The 21,924-nt window shown below is 48.1% G+C and overlaps 1 protein-coding gene across 5 annotated transcripts in view; it reads left to right on the top strand.

The window, feature by feature from the left end:
- The window catches only part of LOC144947725 (low-density lipoprotein receptor-like), a 44,408-nt gene extending 32,957 nt beyond the window's left edge, over positions 1-11,451 (top strand). Inside the window, exons 13-22 of one of the 5 annotated variants that reach the window (XM_078877047.1) lie at positions 110-281; positions 1,427-1,651; positions 2,118-2,236; positions 2,893-3,032; positions 3,507-3,648; positions 6,211-6,348; positions 6,860-6,922; positions 8,439-8,558; positions 9,103-9,278; positions 9,603-11,451. In XM_078877047.1, the coding sequence (XP_078733173.1) occupies positions 110-281; positions 1,427-1,651; positions 2,118-2,236; positions 2,893-3,032; positions 3,507-3,648; positions 6,211-6,348; positions 6,860-6,922; positions 8,439-8,558; positions 9,103-9,278; positions 9,603-9,635 (1,328 nt within the window). In that variant the 3' untranslated portion in view covers positions 9,636-11,451. Of the gene's footprint in view, positions 1-109; positions 282-1,426; positions 1,652-2,117; positions 2,237-2,892; positions 3,033-3,506; positions 3,649-6,210; positions 6,349-6,859; positions 6,998-8,438; positions 8,559-9,102; positions 9,279-9,572 lie in introns of all 5 variants that reach the window. The other 4 variants (XM_078877046.1, XM_078877044.1, XM_078877045.1 and 1 more) reach the window with 4 other exon arrangements.
- The last annotated feature ends 10,473 nt before the right edge of the window (positions 11,452-21,924 follow it).

The raw sequence follows: 21,924 nt of genomic DNA, 5'->3' as shown, positions 1-21,924 counted from the left end.
CATCTTGTCTATTTCCACTCGAACGTTTCTGCATTTAAAAAAACAATCCTTGTGAATCCACAAGTCCATTCCAAGATGACACTGTTCCTCGCGCACATGCGCTCCACAGGCAAGGAACCGTACGTGATCTTCACAAACCGCCACGACATCCGCAAGCTGGACACGGCGCGCAACGAGTACTCTCAGGTGGTGCCACGCACGCGCAACGCGGTGGCGCTGAGCTTGCACGTCTCCAACAACACCATCCTGTGGTCTGACCAACACCAGAAGCTCATCCTCAGGTGTGTGTGTGTGTGTGCGCGCACCGCTGTTGTGGTCCCTGGGATGTGACGGAATTGCTCTGGTTCTTAGACTGATATGTTTGTGCCACCAAATTGCTAGTGGGTACCAGCGGCGGTGGCCAAACGTCTGTTTTGCCCTGCTGGGGAGTGGTTGGCATGCTATGAACCTGGCAACCTGGAGTTTGCTTCCTGCTCGTGACCATAACCCAGTTAAAGATTAGCTGAACCGGTCCTGTGACTTGGCCATGAGTACCTGGTGTGATTTTTACTTTTGGTTTTTTTTTTAACTGTAGGACTGGAGATGAAGGTGGCCACGCAATTTTGTTGGCCACCCATCCCCTCGCTTGCCATGCCGGCCTTCATAGATGCTTTCTTAACAGCACTTGTCCCAACAGTCTAAGGCTCTATGGGGGATTGTTTTGCTTTCAACTCACTGGCAGTGCAAGGCCCCCCGACACCTAATGAGGAGTGTCAATACGTAGCCATGTTAGTTGAAGTGGCGGGCTTCTGATCAATTATGACGTGCCGGTGTTAGCTGGACCTCGGGTTGCTCAATTCTTCACTTCCATCCACAAGTTGTTGCGTCACTATCCTCACACCTGCTATGTCAACTCTCTAGTTGATATGGTTGCTAACATTCTTTGGCCCCCCCCACCCCCAGCAGTAACTCGGCACTTCCCCTTTAAGCCACAGGCGTTTTGTTTTGAATTCGAATCGACCGGTGCTCCAAACGAAGTCTTATCACTGCTGAGACTGAGCGTCTCCTGTCATTTGCCCTGCCATTCAGAATGGCAACCCCTGCACTCGGTAACATTGGTTTGGTGACCTGGCCGAGTGGTGGCGCAATTGCCACTTTTCGAAGTTGGCTGTTTAAACCACATGCCACACCTGTTTTTTAATGATACAAATGTGTTAATAAAAATATTCGCCCGTCCCCCTTTTGTGAATTGACGAGTTAAAATGAACAATGCATGCCATAAATTATATTTCCCCCCTACTGGTAAGTTAAACGAATCTGCAAAATACTCTGCTATATAAGAATGGCACTTGTTGACATTTGTACCAACGATTTGTCAATGTAATTTTCGTAACGATCATCGTGATCACGTGACCTTGGTTCTTTCAATCGTTTTGCCCGCGTGCAGCGCCGTGATCGGCAAGGCCAGCGACTCAAAGAACCACGCGGTGGTGATTGCGCAAGGCTTGAGCTTTGTGGAGGGCATGGCGGTGGACTGGATCCACAACACTCTCTACTGGTCCGACTCTGGCTTCAAGACCTTGTCGGTGGCCACCATGGATGGGCGGCGGCGCAAGTTGTTTGACAGCGGCCTGCAGGAGCCACGTGCTATTGCGGTGGACCCCATCGCTGGGTCAGCCCTCCCTTGCTGCCTCCCCACTTGTTTTTCTACGTGGCATTTTATTCCTGCGATTTTTGCCCCCTTTAACTGTTTCCATACTTTCGTGACCATCAGGCATTCTGAGTTTCCACCCATTTTTCTTTGGAACGACCATGGCAGATTAACTTTTTTTTTTTTTAAGCCGATTTATTTTTTTCATTGGGCCTTGGCCATATTGTTTAAAACAACATTTACTGTCTGCCTTGTAGTGTACGGCATATAAAATGTTCATCTGAATTCATGGATTTTAAGTAAAATGTATAATTATAATACCCCAAGTGGTTTGATCCATCAACTCTCCACGAGAAACGCCGCTTTTAGTTAAACACCGGCATTGGAGCTCTGGGTGAGGATCACGGCAGACCCATAAGACACCTGGATGCATAAAATTCGGCATCCTGTTAACCGTTGCTTTTTATGCCGCCTGTCCCATGTTTAGATGGCTTTACTGGTCGGACTGGGGCGAGCCGGCAAAGATTGAGAAGGCCGGGATGAACGGCGCCAACCGGCACGCGATCGTCACCCACAACATCCAGTGGCCAAACGGGATCGCTCTGGGTGTGATTTGCGCGCTCTTTCACCCGTGCACTCGTGTACACCCCCAGGGGGGGTCCATGAGCACAGGTTGATGTTTTGGGCATTTTTGTTTGCGAGGGAAGAGATTTTGCCCTTTTCTTACAGTTCTAAGTTGTGTGTGTTTTTTGGGTGGGAAAGTGGTTTTCTTTTTGGAACGTTTTTTAACAAGCTGCTTTTGAAATTACTAAAATACTTAAATTATAAAAAAAAATTCTGCACTCTTCACCTGCACCTCCCTGATGCATTCTGTTTCTCCGGGTCTCTGCAAACGCGCTGGGAAACTGGCTATAATTAGATTTGCCATGTAACAACAAACATTTGCTGTAGATCAAACCATAACTGTGGTGGTTTGGCATTACCTAAAGGGGGGTGAGGCAACCGTTTGCTTAAATGACACATTCCTGCGGAGGGAGCTGGTAGGACGTTGGGTTGCTCGGTCAACGGCGGCGTGGTGTATTCCGCAAATATGCCCGACCCTGAGGGCGAGCACAAGCCGACGTGAGTAGGTTAAACGTTGAGTTTTATCAGGGCACCACGGGGTGACCAGCCCGACCCTGCACGACGGCCAGACACAATAATCCCCTGTGGGCTGGTGTAACCAGGCGGTTCCTATCAGTATTATTACTGCTTTTGTGCAGACTTGGCGAATCGTCGTCTCTACTGGGTGGACTCGAAGCTGCACACACTCTCAAGCGTCGACACGTCTGGGCAGGACCGTGTTACGGTGCTCGCGTCCTACAATGATCTCCTGCACCCGTTCTCAATCGCCGTATTCGAGGTGAGAGCCATCTCTGTCACCCTCTCGCTCACCGCATGGTTGAATCTGTACATCAGACATGCAGAAATTGGCCTTTTTACCCTCCTGGTTTTTTATAGCCTACTTTGCATACAGTGGTGCATTGGAAATCTAATGGATGAAATGCACCACTTTACAGATGTACACTTTCACGATTCATGGTTTTATAATTGCTAATTTGTTCAACTATTTAGCGTCTGCCCGCTACGATTTGAACAGTTTACAATTGTGCCGCTTTGTACCTGTGACTGTAAAAATTTGCGTTTCAATTTTATCATCGCATGCCTTGCTTTGAGCCTACCGTGGGTGGGCCCCTCGGCTAGATTGGAACAAGTTGTTTAATTTGTTCTGTTCGCGGAGTGAACGCGAGGTAATTGGTTACCAAAGACGACCTGCATCACGATTCTGTCGCCCCCACCCACCACCGTCTGCTGCTGTGCTGCTCTGTCCGTCCAGGACAAGGTGTACTGGACGGATGGTGAAGAAGAGGCCATCTTCAGCATGAACAAGTTCACGGGTGGCGGCCGCCGTGCGCTCGCGGAGAACCTCCACAGCCCTCAGGACATCGTGGTGGTGCACCCCCTCGTGCAGCCCAGCGGTAGCCACACCACCACCCACGTCACGCCTGTGCTGTGCTGCCCACCCTCGTTTTAACCGATTTTTATTTTTTAACACCGATTTGGACCTGGCTCGTATAGTGTTCCAGGTGAAGTGGCTCGGTTCAAGTGGGTTGGCACTACGGAGTTCCATGGGTTCAAATTCTGGTCTTTGGCTGCCTTGTGAATTGTTTTTAAATAAGGCTCTCAAATGAAATGAGTATCTACTGAATCGCCAATAATGAGTGCGTCAAGCAAACACTTACATTTGGTAATACGCTTAACGTTGGCTTTAATTCCCTCTTGTGAGGTGAGACTGGTTGAAATGCCTTTTGCAGGGTGGGTGTGCAAAGTGATTCCCCTTTACTTGGGAGGTCGCTTGAAGGAATCTGTGGTATTGCTTCCATCTGAATTTTCAAAAATATGAAATACTTGTGCTGCCTTGCAAGAGATCTGGAGGAGTTGGTATTTAAGGGGTTCAATTGGGTTCTACATGGTTGGTTGGCGCCGAATTAAAAACATATTGATCACTGGTGAACATTGCATGTGAGGCAGGGTGTATGGGAATGTGCTGCTCTGCTAGTGCATGCATTGGCACTCGTTTTGAAGGCATATCAGGGGTAGCTCTGCCTGCTTCCACATACTTGTCCTCTAATTACAATGCCGATTTCATCTCGTGCTATCACACTGCCGCTAATTTGAATAATTTGAGAGAAAATTGTCCACGGTATTAGTAACTCCTTGCTTCCCATCCATCGCCTGCTCCTGTTGAACAGGACCGCCATATGCTTGTTTTTAAGCACGGTCAATTACTGCTAATGCTGCTTGCGTCTAACACCACCGTTGAGCACTGAGAAACAGCTGGCGAGAACAGGCCGGTGCCAACGGCTTGTTTCGTAACATTGAACAGCTGCCAGTGTTATCAGTTATTTAAAGCTCCTCCTAAAAGTCTTGGTCCGATTTTTTTTTGTTTTGACTTTAAATGTTGACTTCATTGTCTAAACCAGTGCTTCCCCCAACTCGTGCAGTGGTATGCAATTGATCTGCCAGTGAGCGATAATACACCATCATATTGTGTATCAGCAATCCGTTTAGGAGCTAAGTGACAATGTTTGCTCGCTACAATGAGGGCTCCAGGAGCTCGTGTAGTTTTGCTTTTCTTCCTAAAGGAGCACGGACTACAGTTTACTTCACGGTCGGTCTATAGTTTAGGTTGTTTAGGTACCATGGCTTTGTTTGTTTAGTTTGCCATTCTACAGACCAGATGTTGTGCATTGGCCTACTGTTCCGATGTACTGTGACGTTGCTCCTGAAAGGGATGCTGGTGGAACCATAGCCAGGAGGTGTGATTTTGATGTTTTCAGTCTTGTAATGGGGCGTTTTTATTTTTGTATGTTAGCATTGGTCCACTGTTTGCCAGCTTTTCTAGATCTGAGATTGTAATGATGGCGACCCAATTTCTGCAATTGGGAGTCAGGACTTTCAGTTGGCAGTAAGGTACACCTGAGATCTTGTTTGGGTAGATCATTTTCATTACCAAAAAAGTGTGAACTCCTGTTTGCACTTTCCTGTTTACCGCTAACAAAACTTGTTTCGTCCCTGGGTGTTTTTCTAATTCCTTATGCCTCCAAAGTAGAGAAAATGGCTATTCCCCACAAACTTTGCGTTTGTGACCAAGACGGTAATATTTTGACATTTGCCTATTTTCAATGAGCACGTGTGCTTTTGTATTTCGTTTGCAAAGGTTGTGGGGAATAATAGCCATTTTCTATACTTTTCAGGCATAAGCAATTAAAAATAACACTTGCACTACTCAGGAACAAATCGTGTTTTTATATCGTGTATTCAAACAACTTCAGGGTGTTCCGGTTATAATGCACATTACGTTTTAGTTGTGGGGGGGGGGGGAAACAACTCCCCTGGAGTCCAGCGACTTCCACAGAGTAGATTACGACTGCAGCAGTTCACAGCATCTTCAGCAAAGTTGCCCCAGGTCATTTCTGTAAATTGCCATCGAAGGGCGTTTTTATCTGGTATTTTCAGATGTGCAGAGTTTAAAAGATCAGGCGTCTATCGCCTGATCATCACTATCTTCAGTAGTATCGTTGTGTACTGCTGATACTACAGAAGGACACATCAAGGCTGCTATCTGCTGCAAGATTGTTCAAATGCAGTGCTTGCGGCAAAGTCTCCCGCAAAAATATGCCGCCCCAATAAAGTTAGACTGGTGGTTGGTGTGTTCTCTCAATTTTAAGGTTTGTGCCATACTTAATGGTATCCATGTACTTTGCATCAGGTGAGGTACACCTGTGTACATGCATTAATATGTTACACGATGTGCTGTTTTTGGGCAGGCAGTACTACCTGCATGTTCAAATGTGCAAAATTGTATTGCAGGGTATAGTAATGTTGGTTTAAAATTGTCATGCTGTGCCGTACATTCATTGGACATCTTTTCAATATTGGAAGTTGGCAGCAACTGTATAATAAGAAACTGCTGCTCTGGAATTATGCACTTGTAACTCCCCAATGTTTTCAAAACCACCCCACTGTGCACCTGGTAGGTCCCAATCGTTGCGAGGGCAGTGGCTGCGAGTATCTCTGTCTGCCAGCACCACAAGTCGGTGCTGCATTGCCGCTCTTCTCCTGCGCGTGTGCCGACAATTCCCATCTCAACCCCGACGGAAAAACCTGCAGCGCCGGTAACCCCCTTTCACTGCACTTGTGCCCCGGTAAACAATCTCTTGTATTTTTGTTTTTGAAGAAAGTGAAAGCACTTGTAATGAAGGTAGTGGGTAGAGAAACTCTATATATAAATGATGCTTGTCTTGTGCAAATATTGTTTAATTTGGTAATCATCAGCCATCTGGTCCCGTGGACCAATTCACCTGCACCTGCTTTGAAAGCCAAGCATGTTTTTAAGCCTGGGTATTGCTTGACTAGGAGATGGCCAAGGCTCTTAAACAAGTTGCGTATTGCCTTGAGGGACTCTGGACTGCCAATGGCTCAATCCGTTTTACTTGTGCTCCCCCACTAACCAGTGGCTTTAAATGTAACACTCAATAACGGACATGGTATGTGATGAGGCCCTTGTCTGGCAACTGGCTTGACCAAGAGCTGTACACCAAATGGTTGTAGTTTTTTATAACGGACCCCATGATAACCCTTGTGCTGACACCATTTTTTCTGCCTCCCCACCCCATTAACACGAAGCCACCATCGCAGTGTCCACTGCAGCGCGACCCACCAGCAACGCCGAGATTGCCCCAATCCCAGGTGCCGCCGATGGCCCAGGTAGTACGGCTGCCATGCCCGCCATGGAAACAACCGCCCCCGTCATACCCTCCCTGAGTGAGCATGGCTTGCTTTTTTTTGATAATTGACTATCTTGAGGTTGCTGCTTTTTGATCGCATGTGTAAACAACCCCTTCCCCCCCCCCACCTTTTTAATGGCATTGTCATTTTGAAGGTGTTGACTACCCCTTGCCTGTTTGTACAGGAGGTCGTGAGTTCCATCGTGACCTTGACGCCTGTGTTTGGAGTTTGCATGTCTCCTAAGATTCCAAATACAACTGCCCCTCGTGGAGGAAGGGGGGGGGGGGTTTGTCTTAAAGTGGCATATATTAAACAAGACGCACAGGTTCACGTGGACTATCTTTCAAAATGGCATGTGGAGAGATGCTGCTTAGTTTTTTTTACTGCACCTCGGACACCACTACTGACCTCTGCTGCCTGACTACCAATTGGCTCTCAGCACGTTCCTTGCACACAATGGCCAACACGCTGGAGCGCTATTACAATAATGGTGTGAAAATTGATCTTCCGTGTCACTTCAAAATCTCATTATTTAAACTTGACTTGTAAGTGTGCCTGTTTGACCATGGTGCAACAAAGTGCCCAGTGAGCTGTCTTTCCTACCACCCCCCCACCACAAATTCACTGCTTGCCATCCATGATGCCAGCAATAAAACAGCCAGTTTTGAAACCCTTGCCAGTTTAAGTCACCCTTGGCTAGAAGCCAGGTATTTTATGCACCTAAAAGTGCCGAGGTGGCAACTGGTGGGCAAAAATCTACTTCAATTGCTTCAAAAAGGGAAATGCCACAGAAGCAGTCGGTGGGTAACGAGGGAGGACTTTCCATCCCCTAGCTCAAGCCAGTGGCACTAGGAAATGTATTTTGTTGCCTAAGCTTTTGACTTGTGGGGCAATCCTAGAACTAAGAGAACCAAATTGCAGCTTTGTTTTGACATGCAGGGTTGACTGCTTGCCCATGCACCACCACATTGCCTGAAATTTTTGTATATTTTTCACTAAAGCATTTACTGCCAGTCGCTTTCAACCGAGAAACCTTTTTACATCAGTTTGACTCGTACCCAGGTGGTTCGAAACTGGACCAGTGGTTTTCCAGCTGGGGGGGGGAGGGGAAATGCTGTTAGAAAACGTAGGTGCAGTCGAGGCACGCGTTGTGTGTCGGGCTGCAACTTTCCGTGCTGCTGCGGAAGGCCAACCTATTTCATTGGTTGCTCTTGTCAAAGGGGGGCTCCTCCACTTGCCATCTTGCCAGTGCTTCCACTGCGTTTGCCATCTCGGACTCCATTCCATAATTAAACTTGTCCCATCTCTTGCCTTTTCTCATGATTTTGAGGCCTGCACATTGCCACGGTCAACTTTGGCTAAGTTGCATAGGCTGGTAAGATGAATTTAAAATAACTGAGGATGACGCATGTCATATTTGTTTAAAACATCTCTCCGTACCCTGCCACTGATTACGAATATTTTAATCTTTGCGTAGCTGCAGGCAACAGGGGCTGGCTGGAGGCCTGGCTGTCGACGGAAGCTCCGTCAATTTCCACCAACGCGGAATCGGAGAGCGGCTCTGCCTCCACGGTGGTTGGGGTTCTCATCCCGTTGGGTGAGTGGCTGTCTGCCCCAGCCTCCCTCCCCTCCTCCCTGCTACTCTTGAGCAGTGAACAAGCATCCTGCTGCAACGTTGCTATGTTTTGGCACAATGCGAAGAAACTTGGAGTACCCAGAGAACCCGTGTACATGTGGTGACTTTTGATGCTCTGCACAAATGCATTTCACAAACTCCATTTACTCTGGCTCCCCTTATAGATCTCTGACCAACACCTCCACGTGCATGGCCCAACAATTGTGCTTCCCAAACCTGGCTTTACTTCTGAAATCACACCCCAGGGTTGATGAGGTCATGGGCATATATTGATTGGTCATGCACATGCAGCAGCAGCTTATTTTACTTATTTTTATCGTGCAGTCTTCTTGACCCCCCCCCCCCCCATACTTTATCTTGACGCCTTCTCACCCTGCTGTGGTATTCGTGTAAATGAGATTCTTCTGTCCACCCCTTGTTGGGTTCTGTTCCATCCATCCTCTGGTGTCTAACAACAAGTCTGATGCTACCCTAACACAGTACATGCTGCCCCACCCAACCGCAGCTATCTTGGCCATGGTGTGCGTGGCTGGCTTCTACCTTTGGCGGAACTGGAAGTTGAGAAACACCAAGAGCATGAACTTTGACAACCCCGTGTATCGAAAGACGACCGAGGATGACGACTTTGCGCTGGACCACAACGCGTCGCTCGCCCCCTCTGTGGGCCACGTCTACCCGCCGGTGAGGCTCCCTGCCGTCGGAGCCAAACTCGCTAAAACAGACAGACCGAAATTATGTAATGACCATCCAACCATATTCTTGGTTCTTTCAGTAAATTCCCTTCTACGTGACCTTTACCGAAAGAACCAAGAAAATATGAATCCCTGCAGTCACAAAAGCTTTAGATCCAGACCATCCAACCGCGTTTTGCTGAAACAGGAATTGAATTGCAGGTTGTCTTCGTATTTGGGTTTTCGGGGCATTGGCTCGTAAATTCCGTGAACCACAACCTTTGCCTGTTTGTGTGCGTTGCAGCTACCCTGATTGTCGCTGCTCTATTCCCAGCTGGTGGCGGTGAGCACAGAAGACGATGAGTGAAGAGCGACGCGTTCTCCTCCTGTGGCTGTCGGCAGTGACATGACGTATCAATTCAACCACCCCCCACCCCCCACACCTCCAACCTTGACGACAAAGCACTGGTGGTTTGTGTTCATGTGTTTGATGTTGCACTAGCAGGGAAGAAGTTTTCCTTTGTTTAATAACTTTGTTGAAAAGGGAACTTTGATTCGGGTAATTTGTCTATCAATTATATCTATACACCCAGCTGGCTGCAACATTGAAGCTGTATAGACTAGTTTCATGCAACAAAAACAAATCTGCCTCTTCCCTCCAATTTAGTTTTTTCTTCCCAGTCAAAATATTGTGCAATTTGAAGGCTCTGGCAGGTGCATTTCTAGGGGCTGTAATGCAAGGTGCACGATTTGAGCCATGGCCACAGGCGCGGTGGGTTACTTTAAATGCCACCCAAACCAATCGCACACGACGGCAGTTCCAATCCACAGCAAACTAGGTCTGCACACCCCATGCTAGAGAATTTAACTCCTGCATAGGTTCTCACTTGGGCCTTGTGGCTCCTGCATGTTGTGGCTTTTATTGTTTTGAACCTTGTGCGTTTTTGGCACTGGCCGTTTCACTCCGTATGCCTGCGAGCCTCTTTTTAATCCATTCTGGACGCTTCCCAGCCTGTGGGGTTTGCATTTGACATGAAATCCATGTGGTGCAACCTAAGCTCACGAACTAACTATGCCAATGCATCTTCTATTGCTAGTATACGAAAATAACATTTCCCAACCCCCCCCACCTTACGTTGAGGTTGATTCTAGTGTGGTACAGTATTTATCAGACTGCCTTGTCTTGCAGTAGCCTCCTGAATTCTTGTTACCTCCCTTTTTTTCAGCTGTAAATTGAATGGCTTGTCTTTTGCTCACCAAACGCACGTAGTTCTGGCACTAATATGTCCACGCATGTCCCTGGTGGCACCCCCCCTGCCCTTCCTCTCTGGTGCGAATGCAGCAACAATCTTATAACTGGAGAACCTTTCTCAATGACATTGTTTTGTACACGCAAGCTGCAAATGCCTTGGGCTGGTACACCCCCAGTGTGCATTGCAACGGTCAACCCTGTCATTAATTGCAGTCAGTTGTGACTCACGACTTCAGGTTGGGAGGCTTGGTCGTTCTACCTAGAGGTTTTTTCAGCCTCCTGCAGCAAAAAATTATTAACGTTAAAGTGTCTACCCACTGGATAATTGTACACATTTTTAGCTGCGTAATGTTGGTCTGCAAAGCCACTGCACTTCGCATACCTAAATTAATCCACCTGCACGGATCTCTAAGACGTGATGCCTGCTGGCAGCCTCAACCTGACGCCACGTGGCCCATCTTAAACCTCCACTGGTGGCGGTTAATCGAGGTGGCTTTGACCCGTGGTGTGCTTGTTGAAAGTAATGGGTTTGGACGAGGGACGATAACTTTTTTGTACGAAAGTGAAAAAATAAATGACTTGGTGCTTTGCTTGTGCAAAAAAATTTCAATTTCTGCTGTACATAAACGTGGCTTGTCGCTGTACATTGTTCTGTGAATCACTGAAAAGTTTGTGAATTTGAAAACGGGTGGATTTTGCTTTTTGTAAATGTTAATTCGCCATTGACTTATCGAGCCAGAGTGTATTTATTTGTGGTTTATTTATAATTTTTGTCCTGCCATGATTTGTGCAACTACTGGAATCTACAAGCTCCCCCGTGCTCCCCTACCGTTGGTCCGAAAGAAGCCAAGCGGCGTTGCGCACAATGTGAAAAGTGACACCCATGTTTGTCCTTCCTCCATCAACTGTACAAAGCTCTTATTAAAGAAACGGTTTTCACTTATGTGGTCCCCGGTGCTTTCTTTTGGGCTTCACGGAAGACTGGACAACCTGGATCTATTCATTTTTAAAAACAAATCTAATGGGTGACCCTCTGCACCCCCCCACCATCCGGAATCGGAATATTTCTGTTGGAGGAATCCGATTATTTACTACGGAGCCAAGAATGTCTGTCCTTCGTGTGACGTCACTGCACGTCGACCAGCCCCCTCATTAATAATCATGAACAGGTGACATCCTCTAATGGACACCCGCCCCAATAATATTAGCGGGTGACGTCACTCCACGGGGGGGGGGGGGGGCGAGGCGCCTCCTCCCCCCTCAAGGTCAATTTACAACCCTCACTACAAAGGCAGAACCCTCACGTCACGCGATCTCCGTAACGCTGTTGAGACGTCAAAGTAAAAAGGACGTCGTGATGAACACTATATTACTGTATAACCTTTAAATGAAATAGGTCTGTCACCGCGCCCTTACAAATTGCACACACATTAATGCAATGCATATCACGTCGCGGTCTGCTTTTCGCTTGCAAGTTTCATATTTACTGCAATACACCCGTCCTTGGACGGACAAAAGGCTCGTGCTATATAATGCTCTTCAGATGTTCAGGAATCCTGCGTCCTGAAAGCAGAAACGCCAAGCCCGACTCTGGTACGATGGCACGTCGCCATTGTATCACCTGCCCATCCGACAGGACACACCGGAACAGGATTTTCTCCAACTGTTTTGGTCAAGCGATCCACCAATTAATTGGTCGTGCAAAATCCCCCTAAAATTATCTTTCCCAGGTGATGGCCATCATTTGAGCCACTTTTATATGGCCGTATTTAAACTTTTATTTTTACTAGATTGGCCATGCCGATTGGCCTGCTTGATCTGGATGGTGGCTCCGCATGCCTAAAAATAAACCAGCGCTGGAGGCAGGGGGAGGGTATGGAGCGTCAACATTTTGTGCAATTCACTTTCCCGTGGGCATTGCTCTCTCAACCCTGACTAGCCAGGATCAGGTACAGCAAAGGTATAGGTTTTCGTGTTTGTTTTTATTGCGGTTGCACCCAACTCAAGAGCCGAATGGCTCACAGGGCTATAACAAATAAATGAAACTGAAACAAAGTCATTGGTAACATGGTGTTCCCTATTCTTATTCTTAGGTTTTTTCGGTAAAGTCACGTAGGTAAAACATTAAAATTAATAAAAGTAAAATAAAAATAAAATAAAAATCACGACGTTTCGGAGGCAACACAAGCTTCCGTCTTCAGGTGGAACCGCCACAGCCACGACAGCTGTATCAAGTAAATGAGAGATTGCAGGAGCTACCACTCCGTTTATATAATGGTTGGAGAGGGGGGAAGGGCCAAGTACGGCACACTTTTTATTCATATGGTAACGTGAGGCTTAAGAGGGTGAGCCTTTGTTATGGAGAGGTACGGTTTGTGACTCAACCTGTGAAAAGGAGAAAACAACTAAACATGGTAAACCTGTAATAGTTGTCTGTCAAATAAGTGTAGTTAAATCTTTTTTTCCCTCCTTGCCCTGCGTTGGTTGTAATGGTTGCTCCCACATATAAATCGCTATTTTAATTGGCTGTTTAAGACGACTACAGAGCCGAGACAATTGTTGGAGGCTGCGAGGCTGCCTTCCAATCTGGCCGTGTAGTTTCCCCAGATTTTAAATTATCATGAGGTGGGGGGAGGGGGTGACTGGAGACCCACATGTTTGTAACGCGCTTTTTAAGTGATTTAAAGGACGCGTTGCAATTGCATTCGTGCAAGAAAACAAATGCACGCATTATACAGTAAGCACCAGGTAAGTCTTGCTGCTCGCTACAAACTTTTAGAATGGGGTGGCGGGGGGGAACTTTAAAGTGGTACAAATAGAACATTGGGAGCAAATGCGCAATTAAACAGATTTGTCTAGACGGGTAAAGGTGCCAGAACTCGGCTAAGTGCAGCAGGGCTTCCTAGGCTTGACCCAGAGAGCCGAGGTCCAGACCTGGGTTTGAGTGACCCAAGAGCGTTGTGCGTCTCCGTTGTCGTGAAAGGAAGAGCCAGCAGCCTCTGCAGTTTGTCCCGTTGCAAGCCGAGACCAGAAAGTGTCGGATTCGTGTGGTGGACGAGACCCTTCCATAGGGATGTGACATTTTCTCTGGACGGTCCATTTGTTGATAAATTGCCAAAACTTTGCCTTTCCCCATTTTTTTTTATTAGAGCATGACACGGGCGAACTGGGGGGTTGGAAAAGTATTCGTACGGCACAGAGGATTTTTTTTGGATGCGCGGCTTTAACCTGTGACGCATGCCCATCGAATCGCTGAATGTGACCACCGTTTTAATGTCTGAGCTCCCTTGAGGATCTTAAGTATTTGTGTACAGTGATGCAGGGATGGAGGCGGTGGTGGTGATGGGTGAGGATGTGCGTTTTTATATTTAGCCGAGGTTCGAGGCATGCTCTGCGTCTCGTACAGAGGTGTCGGGTTTGTGTCCTGCCCCAGTGCCAGCGAAGGTATCGAGTGAGAGGCGCTTCGCCTGAGCCGAGCAAGAGGCTCCTCCGCGGGGTTTTGGGGAGCAGTCAAAATAGACACGCGCGCGAGGTCTTTGCACGTGGTGCATTTTCAACGTCGCACGGTGGTCGTGGCGGTGGCGGTGTGGATTCTAAAACCTCTCTTACCCCCCTCCTCCACCGACCCCGCAAGCATTTTAACGGTCGTGGTTGAAATGCTTTAAGTTGGGCGGTGTTTGGTGTTGGTGGCGCGCAGTACGCTGTGCTACAAACCCACCGAGTTGGCTCTGCTGTGGCTAATCACGTAGGTGGCGAGTGTCTGACACCGGCCAGCAATGTGTGTACAGCCGGTTGAGAAACCGTACGTAGTCAACCGCGCTAATGGGAGGTGCACGTGCTTGCGTTTGGTCAAACAGGGCCCCCCACGACCAAGAGGCCTTCAATCAGCAGTGAATCGACGGTGACGCACATTCAAGCGAATGCTTCAAGTGGTGATGCTTTCACGTGTTTTGGTTAAAAAAAAAGTTTAGGATATTTTTTGAAGGTATCAACCCCCGTCTCCCCCCAAATTATATTTGTGCAATGGGTACCTTCGGTCAATTTTACATTTTGAAGTCTTCCGTCGACGTAAGTAGTGCACCACCTTGTGCTGGGCAGCGCAGACAGAAGCGGTGGACGCGATGCCCCGTGTGAACCTGGTGACCTGAATTTGGGTTGTGGCCGTGGGTTGAGCCAGGGTGGCGAGTGAGATCGGAGCTGGCCCCCGTGCTGCTGCTGCCGCCGCACCAACCCACCCTGGCGAGAGTGAAGCATTCATGTTGAACTTCTTTCGCACCGTACGTAGCCAACCGTGCTAATTGAAGGTGCGGGGGGGGGAAGGACGACAAACTTAACACGAGAAAGGTCAAACAATCCCCATGACCTTTAGGCATGGGCAGGCCTGAGGCCTCTATCCAGCACTGGATTCAGGATTATAAATGCACTTATACTTAATTATTAGAATGCAATATTACACATTTTGCGTAAACGGTGTTTCTATGAGGCTATAAGGGCATGTAAGTACCAGTATGGTACTTGGGATGGAGTGTCTTCACCTCGTTTTGTGGTTGCAAAATTGCTCCACCACTGGTAATCTATTATCACATTTTATAATAATCGGTACAGTAGACCTTTTTTTAGTATTACAGGACACCAACATTCACTCAAGAACACTGCTCTGCAGCGGGATGTTGGCTATGGATCTTCATAGCCAAGAGATTTCGCTGTGAAGGTGCCTAATTATAACACATTCCTGCGGAGGGAGCTGGTAGGAACGTTGGGTTGCTCGGTCAATGGCCAGGGTCAACGGCGGCGTGGTGTATTCCGCAAATATGCCCGACTGTGAGAGCGGGCACAAGCCGGCGTGAGTAGGTTAAACGTTGAGTTGTATAAGGGCACCACGGGGTGACCAGCCCCTCCCCACCCTCCCCTCTCCACCCAGCCCCACCCCTCTCATTCTTGGATGCACGACGGACGGACGGACACAATAATCCCCTGTGGGCTGGTGTAACCAGGAGGTTCCTACCAGTAATAACTAAAGGTTTGTGGCACTATGGGCCCTCATCTACAAAGTCCTGTGGAGGGTTTGTGGGCCTTCGGGCTTCAGTTCCAACCAAGTGAATTACGCTTCAGTAAGAAAATAACAACATAAGGATTTTGTTTTGTATTACTTCAACAACAACATATTTTAACAAATTCTCTTTATATACCATATCATTCGTGGATTTTCCATCTTCGATGGCTCAAAGCGGGATTCTTACGTTCTGAACACGGGCTATAGACACGCAATTTTTTCACAAAGGCGAAAAATATGGGATGTTAGTCCAGTTGTAAAGTATTTGAAATGCAAATTTCTAAATGGAGGGAATAACAGAAGGAAACAATCCACGCGACCTCTGGGAGAACATGCAAACTCCAAATACTGTATTTAGATTGTTTTGCTGCTATACATTTCCACATGATACGCCACTTTATTGAGCTATTATTTGTGGTAAGTTAATACCTCCAATGGGGTTTAGCTGGTAAGATAAAAAAAAAAAGTTTGATTTAAATATATGTTTAAGTGATTTATTTACCTTTCCTGTACTTTTAACTCCTGACGTGTTTTTATATTTCTCTTTGGCTGACTGCTTCTCGTCGCGAGTCCTGGGAGACAAAAACAAAATGTTTCTATTGTTTTAGTTTGTAAATAAATAAAAACGCACTGATGATGAAGAAAGCAGGCGGTGCTGACTTACATGCGTGCTTGTGTGTGACACAACCACGGCTGGGCGGGGGGAGCACGTGGTGGGGGGGGGGACTGATGCCAAACGCCAGGAGGCAGCTGCTATTGTTGCCAGCTATTTAAAACACCCGCCCGCCTGATTACATTCTCCGGAGCGTCTATGCAACTTTGTGAATCTCACGGCAAATTATAAATTACGCAAAGTACCAAAATACACGCGCGCGCGCAGGCGAGCGATGGAAAATAAAAATGAAATCTGGCTTAATGAACACTGCCCTGAATGTTGGGTATGTAACGTTGACCTTCTTTCGCACCGTAAGTAGCCAACCGTGCAACATCCTTCACTTGCCGAGTACAACGTCGCATATCCGACTCGCTGGCAACTGCGAGGCGAGTCGGATTTGCGAATAGTCGCATTTATGAACTGCTTATACAGAATAAGTGAACTCCACGCACAAATAAATGAGCCAGTGGACAAAAACAAAATGACGCACGGATTCATTTTAAACGGTGTGGGAGGAGGGTGCTTGACCATTCATTATAAGTCGGCGACTTTACGCGACATTAAGAATAACTCCGTGGCTGTGTGTTGAGGTCGGATGTTGGATTCAGGCTCACGGTGTTGGCAACGCGAGGTCAGGATTATTCCTGAAGCGGTCGTGGGCCTCCACCCCCCCCCCCCCTCCAGGCCGACTCGCTCCTCAAATGAGTACCTGGTGCGGTGTGTAGTCAACATCGCCACCGGGGGGAGACAAAGGCGGCCGGGCGTGGTGCTGGCCACTCACCCCGGTCGTGCGCCGAACCGACCTTAATAGGTGCGACTCGCAAACAGCACTTGCCCCAGCAGTCTGTTAAGGCTATACGGGGGATCTGTGTCTTTGTGTGAACATCGAGAGAGAGAAAGACGGTGTACACCATGGCCCCCCACAGAGCGAGTGGGGGGCTGTTTGGACGGTTGCTGGGTTGGCCCCAGTATCGCATGCGGGACGACTTCGTTTCTTCACCTGCCCATCTCATTTACGCAACTTATGCGCGATTTAGACAACGCTGGTTCGACGGAGAGAACTAAAATAATGAGAGAAGACTGAACAGTGTGCAAAGAAGCTACGATGGGTGCTCTGCGTAGAATTGCAGTGGCGCAGGGAAGGAAGGGAGAGGGGCGATACGCAAATCAGAAATGTATTTAAAGTTTCTACACTATGGGAACCTCATTTGCCAGTAAAAATATGATAATTGGTTTTTTACCCTTCTAAAAAAAAGGTGTCAGTTTTGTTGCCAGATAGAAGGGTAAAAAACCAATTATCGTATTTAAAGTTATTTTAAAAAAAGAGTAGGCATTATCCTTTCGGCAAAATAATACAGGAGGTGTTAAGATGATTAAACACAAAACAGACGGCTATTATCTGCATTAACCACACGCTTATGGTAAAACATCGAAACAAACATGCTCTGTCAGAGCTATTGATGCTTTGATATTTGCATTAGGGGCCGTCCATAAATGACGTCACGCACCTAGGGGGGGGGGTCAGACATTTGTGACGATGTGTGACGAGGGGGGAGGGGTTTGAGAAATGTGACGTCACATCAAAATGCGCAACTTTAAATAAATATAGACACCACGTTCTACTTAATGAATTAGACTTTTTAGTAAATGTTTTCTCCTACAACATCAGGGTGCAGCGCCACATTAAATACGCACTACAATGACAATAGTTTAAAGCCATTTGAAGCATGTTTTTTTTAGGGGGGGGGGGCAGAGCTTTGTGACGTCATATTTGAGGGGGGGGGGTCTGACTTTTTGTGACGCGGTGTGACGAAGGGGGGGGGGGGTCAAAAATCGGCCAAAATCGCGTGACGTCATTTATGGACGGCCCCTAAGATGATTAAACACAAAACAGACGGCTATTATCTGCATTAACCACACACGACCGGCGTTAAAGTCACGTAGGTAGAAAAAAAATAAGATATCACGACGTTTCGATCGCAATACAAGCGGTCGTCCTCAGGCGGAGAAAAATAATCGGCCTAAGGACGACCGCTTGTGTTGCGATCGAAACGTCGTGATATCTTATATTTTTTATTAAATTTTTCTACCTACGTGACTTTACCGAAAGAACCAAAGAGTATGGATTCCTGCAGTCACGAAAGCTTCCAATCAAGATTAAAGCACGTTTGTTTGCATGCTTTACCGCAAACTCGATGTGCGGTGAATGCAGCCTTGATTCCTTTGCAATACGCGTGTTTATTTGTGGTTTGGACATCTGTATTCTTGCCAGGAAGTGTAAGGCCTGTATTGGGATCGATAGCTATGGAAATGTTGTGGATTCGGACCCAACGAATCGTGGCTAAAAGGGATGGCCGATGGATAAAACGAGCAATGGAATGCCAGCCAGAGGACACAATGGATTGCATGCTTTAAACTAAACTGTTTTTATTTTACTGTACAAGTTACGGCCCCCTGAGATATAGAAGCGACCTGACCACAAATGATAGCTCAACGAAGTGGCTTATCACGTGGAAAAGTATAGCAGCCAAATACTCTAAACGCGCGGATGTTGATTCTAAATGTGGAGTGAAAAACCGGAGGACCCGGAGAAAAATTCCACGCGACCCCGGGGAGTGAGCGGGACACGCAAACTCCAAAAATATACAGCAGCAGGCGTCAGGGTTGGGATCGAACCCACGACCTCCTGCATGCCAGGCGAGGTAGTTAACATCTCCTAGCCACGGTGGCACCCAACTGCCATTGACATAGGATGTCCCCTAATACGAGTTAGATACATGGTATGTGGACGATGTGTCTTCCGAACAGTTGAACCGATAATTGTTTATTATCAGTAGTTGACTATAAATGATCTGGCATCCCATCTCTACTCTCAAGCCAAATCAAATCGATAGACGACGAGAACATTTCATGAGAATAATAACAACAGAATAGAAAGTGGAGGCTGGAAAACCACGCGTTTAAAACAGGACACAAAAATGTGTACGGGCGCACGTATATCCTTTGTGCATAAGCTTTCACAGCAACAACAACAAACAAACAAGAGAAAACAACCCATCAGCATTTTCCCGTAGAAGCGCATTGTGATCTCATCTTGTGGCCACCGTCAAAATGAATTCGAGCAAAATGTGTGACCGACAGACAGCGGCTGTCTCGGGGCAAAGTGATGGATCATGGAAGATGTGACGTGGTTGGAACAAAGCCCATCCACTGCCCACCCCCCACCCACCTCTACCCGTTCCTCTCGCCATCCCTAGGGGTATTACGGACGTCCAGAAATGTAAATAACACACACGAGCGCGCATGAATCGCAACAAATCGCCGGGCACACTTCCTACAACATTCCTTGAAATACAAGTGACCACAGGGGCCAGGGCCCCGACAAGAACAGCTGAGTGCCCTGCGTTCCCGTTCATTCCACCGTGTGCTTTCCGTGGCTTCGTTTATACATATTGACGATGTGTGCGTGCGTGCGTGTGTGCGTGCGTGTGTGTGAGCGTGCGTGCGTGTGAGCGTGCGTGCGTGTGTGCGTGCGTGCGTGTGAGCGGGTGAGTGCGTGGGGAGCGGTGGTGTAGCGGTTAGCGCGCTGCGCTACGAACCCGGCCACCCGAGTTCGATTCCCGCTCACGGCCACCAACACGAGTGGCGATTATCTGAGCCGGTCTTGGGCCCTCCTCTAGGTCGGCTCAGCCTAAAATGAGTAGCTGGTGCGGTGTGTGAACGTCAGCACTTGGGAAGACAGGCGGCCGGGTGTGGTGCTAGCCACCCACCCCATCATGTGCCGTGCCAGCCTTCATTGGTGTTCGCGAACAGCACTTGCCCCAACGGTCTGTTAAATACTATACGGGGGATCTTTGTCTTTGGGGGTTGACCGTGCGTGTTTGTTTTGCGTGGTATTTGTGGTCATGTGTGTGCGTTGAATGCGGCCGATGGCGAATTCTCCCGGTATGTCACCCAATCTCTGTCAGGTCTCAGAAGTATAACGCAGGGTTCGTACTGGACAATGTTTGAATTTGGGGATATACAATATTTGTAGGCTGCCCGTGACTAACGTGGTGGGGACATTCGGAGAAATTTAGCCGTGAGCAAAAATATATAAGTGTATATATATACACACTTATAGTTAGCGACTTTTTGATGCCATTAGTTGGCTCGTGTTCATAGCAGAGTTTAGAACGTTTTATATACTTGAAATGTTGTAAAATGTACAACTATTATACACGTGGCATTTTACTGCGCGCATTCGTGAAGTTCTAAATTTGTTCACGTTGATCGATTTCTTTTCAATCCGCTGTATGTGACAATGTTGCGAGATTGCGCGCAACAATGCACGTCACGGGCGGTGATCAAAGCAGTGGCGGAGACGATGGTGCTCGTGGTCATGGATGGTCTCAGTCCTGGGCCTCCCCTAGGTCGACTCAGCCTCCAATTAGCACCTGGCTACGATGTGTAAATATCAGCGCTAGGGAGACAAAGGCGGCCGGGTGTGGTGCTGGCCACCCAAACCTCTCGCGTATCTTGTCAGCCTTCATAGGTGCTACTCGCTAACAGCACTTGCCCCCACAGTCCGTAAAGGCTATATGAGGAGGGGGTGGGTGGGGGGGATGTTTTGTCTTTGGTGGCAATGGCAGTGGTATGTTCCTGATGGTGGTGCCAATGGTGGCAGTGACGGTGGCGGCGTTGCCGGTGTCATAGGCGCAGGGTGACAACACCAGGGTAGCGAGCAATGGAACAATATTTGAGAGAGCAGACACAGGGATTTGTTTGTTTAATAAATAAATCGACGTCCACGTGCCACACGCACCATGCGATGCCTTCTGCCCTCCCTTGCCCATGAGCCAACGTGCAACTCTGCAACTCTACACGAGAACCACCCGCGTTTAGACCTCGCTGCCAAGCCAGTGTCTGATTTCCAGGCAAGAATTTTGCTTCGTTGGGCATTTAAAAAAAAAGTGTTCTAACCTCTCATCAACCATGTCCCCACTTACCTCCCCACCTCACCATTGCTGTGAGCAGCCCCCCCCCCCCCCCCCCCTCTTTACCCCCAACTCCTTCCCGGCCCCCTGGCTCATCCACCTCTTACCATCCCCCCCTCTACCCACCCACTCCCCCGTCCTGCCCCCACCCCACCCCCACCCCTGATATTTTTATGTACGCGGTTATTTATTTATTTACTTATTTAAAACTGCCCAAACAGCTGTGCCAAGCAGGCGCGAATTGAGTCAGCTGTACCAAGTGGGATGGATGGAGACAGGAGGCTGCGCATCCCCCCGTATCTTCTGCTCGCACTTTTCGACGGCGTGCCGAGAGCCGGCGGGGAGCGGGGTGGAACGGGACGACAAACTGAGCGCGCGCGCGGGGACGACGCAGAGGCCGTCAAGAGCCGCCACCGCCACCGCCGACGACACCGCCACGAGAAATATTCGACGCGGCGCAATTTCTCGCCGTTCAAATTTTCGCGGATAAATTAACGCGCGCGTCATTTTTTTTTTTTTGGGCCGCTCTCGCTCGGCCCGCCCGCTCGCGACCTGGGCCGGTGTGACAATTATTCTCTTTTTCTCGACGGTCGGCAAGGCGTAGGGCTGGGGGAGGAGGTGGGGGAACTTTTAACGGGACAAAACAGCCCTCGGTAAAATACGTCCGTATCTCAACAAGGCACTTCTCCGTTGGACATCCGCGATTTTTCTTTTGACTCC

This window comes from Lampetra fluviatilis, chromosome 46, assembly GCF_964198595.1.
Source record: "Lampetra fluviatilis chromosome 46, kcLamFluv1.1, whole genome shotgun sequence".
NCBI classification, from domain to species: Eukaryota; Metazoa; Chordata; class Hyperoartia; order Petromyzontiformes; family Petromyzontidae; genus Lampetra; species Lampetra fluviatilis.
Note: the sequence above shows the minus strand (reverse complement) of the source record. Positions and strands in the feature narration are given on the sequence as shown.